Below are 4,033 nucleotides of genomic sequence, written 5' to 3' on the forward strand. Positions count from 1 at the left end.
TTACTTCCTCTGGACGCAGCATAACGAATTTTGCGTATGTTATTCCTAACCCCCACCTGACTATGTCATCCAAAATTTACGTCGCTACGACATTACAATCATGTCATAGAGCTTGCCAAAGTTTAGCTATGATCGCCCGAAACGGCATCTGCGCCGACGATAACGAATTCACTAACGCCAGCGGTCTCTCTTTTAGCGGGATCGTTGAGACGAGAAATAGCTTGCTCAATTTCGGGTGATTGTCTGCGCGTTTTGGACGACCATCTGTACACATTGGAGGACTTTATTACGCCACTGTGACATCGTAGTGACTTAATCTTTTGGTGACCTAGTCAGGTGGGAGTTAGGAATGATATATGTGAAAATTGTTGAGCCCATAAATGGATTCGTCCATATTTGAAAAACTCTACACCTTCAACATTAAAAACAAAATATGCTAATTTAGATTACTTAAACAGTTTTCACCGTAAAATGCCTAGGCTATATCTTCTGAAAAATGTAAGGAACTATCGGTAAATAAATATACTAATTTGTCTAAGAAACAACATATCTAAAAATTCTTATATTTTTTACCATTTTTATTGTAGACTCTTTGGTTTCAAATATTGAATAAAAATTTCATTAGTAATGTTTTATTTATCAGTGATTAATAAGCCATGAACCCCACCTCTCACGACTAGAGTGATCTGTGGAATGTAGGTAGTGTTATATCCATTGAATGTTCATATTTGTGTTTTTTGTATTCTGTAGTTCACATGTAATTTAATTAGTTTAATAACGTTTGTTGGGCATATTTGAATGCAGATTTTTATCATGGAAAATGAAAAAGAACTTCTGTCCATCGAAAGTCTTTCAACTCTTGATGAGATGCAAGCCGCATATAATAAAATGCAGAAAGAACTAGAGGAAAGCACAAAATCTTTGGAAGAACACATTATTGAACGCCCACAATTAGATGCAAAAATAAAAGGAATTTGTAAAATGGAACCTTTTCTTGATTTACTTGAGTGCGACTCTGACAGACTCTGTAGCCAAACAAATTTTGTATGTGATTTAGCAGAGAATATTAGTTCCAAAGTTCGTCAGCTTGATTTGGCAAAAAATCATGTTTTTGAAGCAATTCAACGAGTTGATGACATTCTGGATTTAAAGTTTTGCACTGATGGTGTCAAGACTGCGATGGAGTCGAATGACTATGAACAAGCAGCGGCAAATATCCACAGATATTTGTGCTTAGATGAAAATGTAATTCAGCAAAGCATTATTGCGGGAATGGAAAGTTCAACTATCAATGCATCACTGACAGTATTAAGAGAAGCCAGAGTTCAAATGTCTAAGGTTGTTTCGGAACAGTTCGACTTGGCAGTGAAAGAAGGTGACTTGACAGCTGTTGAGCGTTTCTTTAAAATATTTCCTCTTTTAAAAAAGGAGGAAGAGGGTCTGGAAAAATTTGCCAAGTTTTTGCGGCAAGAAATTGCAAAAAGTTCACAAGAAAATTTGAAACTTGCTCTGAAACTTGATTCCAATGATAGACGTTTTCATGTTCTATTTGCAGACACATTGACACTTTTATTTGAAGGAATAGCTAGAACAGTAGAGAAACAACAACCTCTTGTTGAAACATATTATGGTCCAGGAAAACTTTTCATGCTTGTGAAAAACTTGCAACAAGAGTGTGATATTCAAGCAAGATATGTGCTTAATAAGTTTGAATCATTCAGAAAATTCAAGTGGAAAATCCAACAAGTACAGAATGCTTTTGTTAATAGAGGACGGAGCGCTGATGATTTGAATAGGAAATCTTTTGATCCAAGAGATATTGAACCGTTGCTTGCTGAAGTTACTCTGATAAGTGCAAGGTGTGAATTATATCTTAGATTTTTACGGAGACGTGTACAGGCAGATATTGACATTGTGTATCAAACAGAGGAAGAAAAGAAGGAAAATAAAAGTGAACTTCTCAAGTGGGTGACCAACTGTGACCTCAGTCATAAAATGCAGGAGATTGTTGGTGGATATATCTTGATGGAGGAATATTACATGAGAGAATCAGCATCGAAAGCTATACAACTTGACACAATTGAAGAAGGTTCGCTGACTTCAAGTATGGTGGATGATACATTCTTTATATTAAAGCAATGTATTAAAAGGGCCATGACAAGTTCATCTATTGATTGTGTTTGTGCAATGCTAAACCATGCAGCCAGTGTGCTTGATTCCGATTTCCGTTCTGTTTTAACAACTAGAATCAAAGCAGGCTTCTCATCTGGTGGAATGCTAGATAACATTAGTTCTGCGTACAATGTTATGCAGACTTCACTTCAGCAAGGTAAATTGGGAAGTGTAGATGAACAAAATGCAATGGCGCGTCAAATGTTCATCACCACTCTCAATAACTGCGATGTAGCTAGTCAACATGTACAAACACTTAAACGAAGTCTAGAAGCTGAAGTTTTTAAAGTTTTTGTAAAACTACCGAAACAAGATTTGGCTAAACTGGAAAGTTGTTTTAGTGATCTTGTTGCATTATCATCCAATTTCAAGGACTTGTTGGAAGCAGGTGTAACTGAGCTCAGCTCATCTTGTATAAAACCAGAAATCCGCCCATTAATTACGAATTTTTTATCTGTGAGTCACATTTTAAGTGAATCAGATTTCGCCACTTATGAGGCAAACGATCCTTGGGCAGAACAGTTAATTTATGCTTTGCAACAGCTGACTGACAAATTTCATGAAGCACTTTCATCAATGATATATGACCAACTCATCAGTCACTTGACCAATGAAATTGCTATACAGCTAGAAAAAGTTGTATTCAAGTCTACCTTTAATCGACTAGGTGGAATGCAGTTTGATAAAGAGCTTCGGTCACTTGTGAGTTTCCTGACAACAACGACAACTTGGACTGTTCGTGATCGTTTTGCAAGACTGACTCAAACAGCAACGATTTTGAATTTAGATCGTGTTGATGAAATATTAGACTATTGGGGCCATAATTCTGGGCCTCTAACATGGAGACTTACTCCAGCAGAAGTACGACGTGTACTTGCGTTGAGGGCGGACTTTGGATCTGATGAAATTCGTAAACTTAAATTATGATTCTAATCATAAAATATGGTATAAACTTGAAATTACCTAAATTTTACATATTAAATTTTTTCACATTTCATTCTGGAATGCTTTATCGAAATGTCTGTTTTAAAAATTGAGTGCATGCAATCGTAGTCCTACATCAGTGATTGTCAAAGTGTGGGCCACGGCCAAATTGTGGGCCCCCAAGTATTTTCTACTGTGGGCCCGCCAACAAATTTCAATTATGGGCAGTGATACACAAAAATGTTTCTATAAATCCAACATTACATATAATTTTTTTCCCAAATGGTTCGATCATTATGTTTGTTTCAACTATAGTACCGTAGCGTATTATGTATGTATGTTTATTTGCTTCAGAAATGTAACAGTATCTGTATAATAATTAAACAGTATAACAGAGACGGGATACATGTTCAAGACCTCACTAGCCTTAGACAGGGATGTGTGACCACTGACCATTAATGACTTAACAATGGATAGAAAACTCATTGTTGTCGCCACAGACGTGCCACGCTTGAATGACCTTCTGTAAAATCATATTCTGGGGCGCTTAAACAATGCTTTTCTTATGGCGGAGCCACGTGAAATTAAAGCCTGAATGAAATCTCGTAAAATGGGATATTATACCAGGAAATTCAATATGTTTATACGGCTGTATTCATATACACTGTTGAAATAGAAATAATATGATGTATTTGGACAAATTTATATTTGGCCTCAAGTGCGAACATGTAGGTGACATCGTATATTAAATCCAAAGTTCGATATGCGACCAGAGGGTGGTTTTTGATCAAATTTCGAGGATTGTGGAAATGTCTGAATGGCGTGCGATTGCATTTTGTTATATTAGCCGATCTAATTCAGTGTGATCGGTAACGTTGGACTCCGAGCACCTTTACGTCGTTATTTATTCTCCTTCACTATGCCTGCGATATATCTT

The 4,033-nt window shown here is 36.5% G+C and overlaps 1 protein-coding gene across 1 annotated transcript; it reads left to right on the top strand.

Moving 5' to 3' along the window:
* The first annotated feature begins 730 nt into the window (after positions 1-730).
* Positions 731-3,494, top strand: LOC120339037 (conserved oligomeric Golgi complex subunit 4-like). The gene has a single exon (XM_039407079.2). It carries the CDS (start codon positions 799-801, stop codon positions 3,097-3,099), a length of 2,301 nt encoding a protein of 766 aa, XP_039263013.2. The 5' UTR covers positions 731-798; the 3' UTR covers positions 3,100-3,494.
* The last annotated feature ends 539 nt before the right edge of the window (positions 3,495-4,033 follow it).

This window comes from Styela clava, chromosome 9, assembly GCF_964204865.1.
Source record: "Styela clava chromosome 9, kaStyClav1.hap1.2, whole genome shotgun sequence".
Taxonomy (NCBI): domain Eukaryota; kingdom Metazoa; phylum Chordata; class Ascidiacea; order Stolidobranchia; family Styelidae; genus Styela; species Styela clava.

Excerpts from the sequence above, each read along its gene's own strand:
- LOC120339037 (XM_039407079.2), top strand. The coding sequence starts at position 799 with ATGCAGATTTTTATCATGGAAAATGAAAAAGAACTTCTGTCCATCGAA.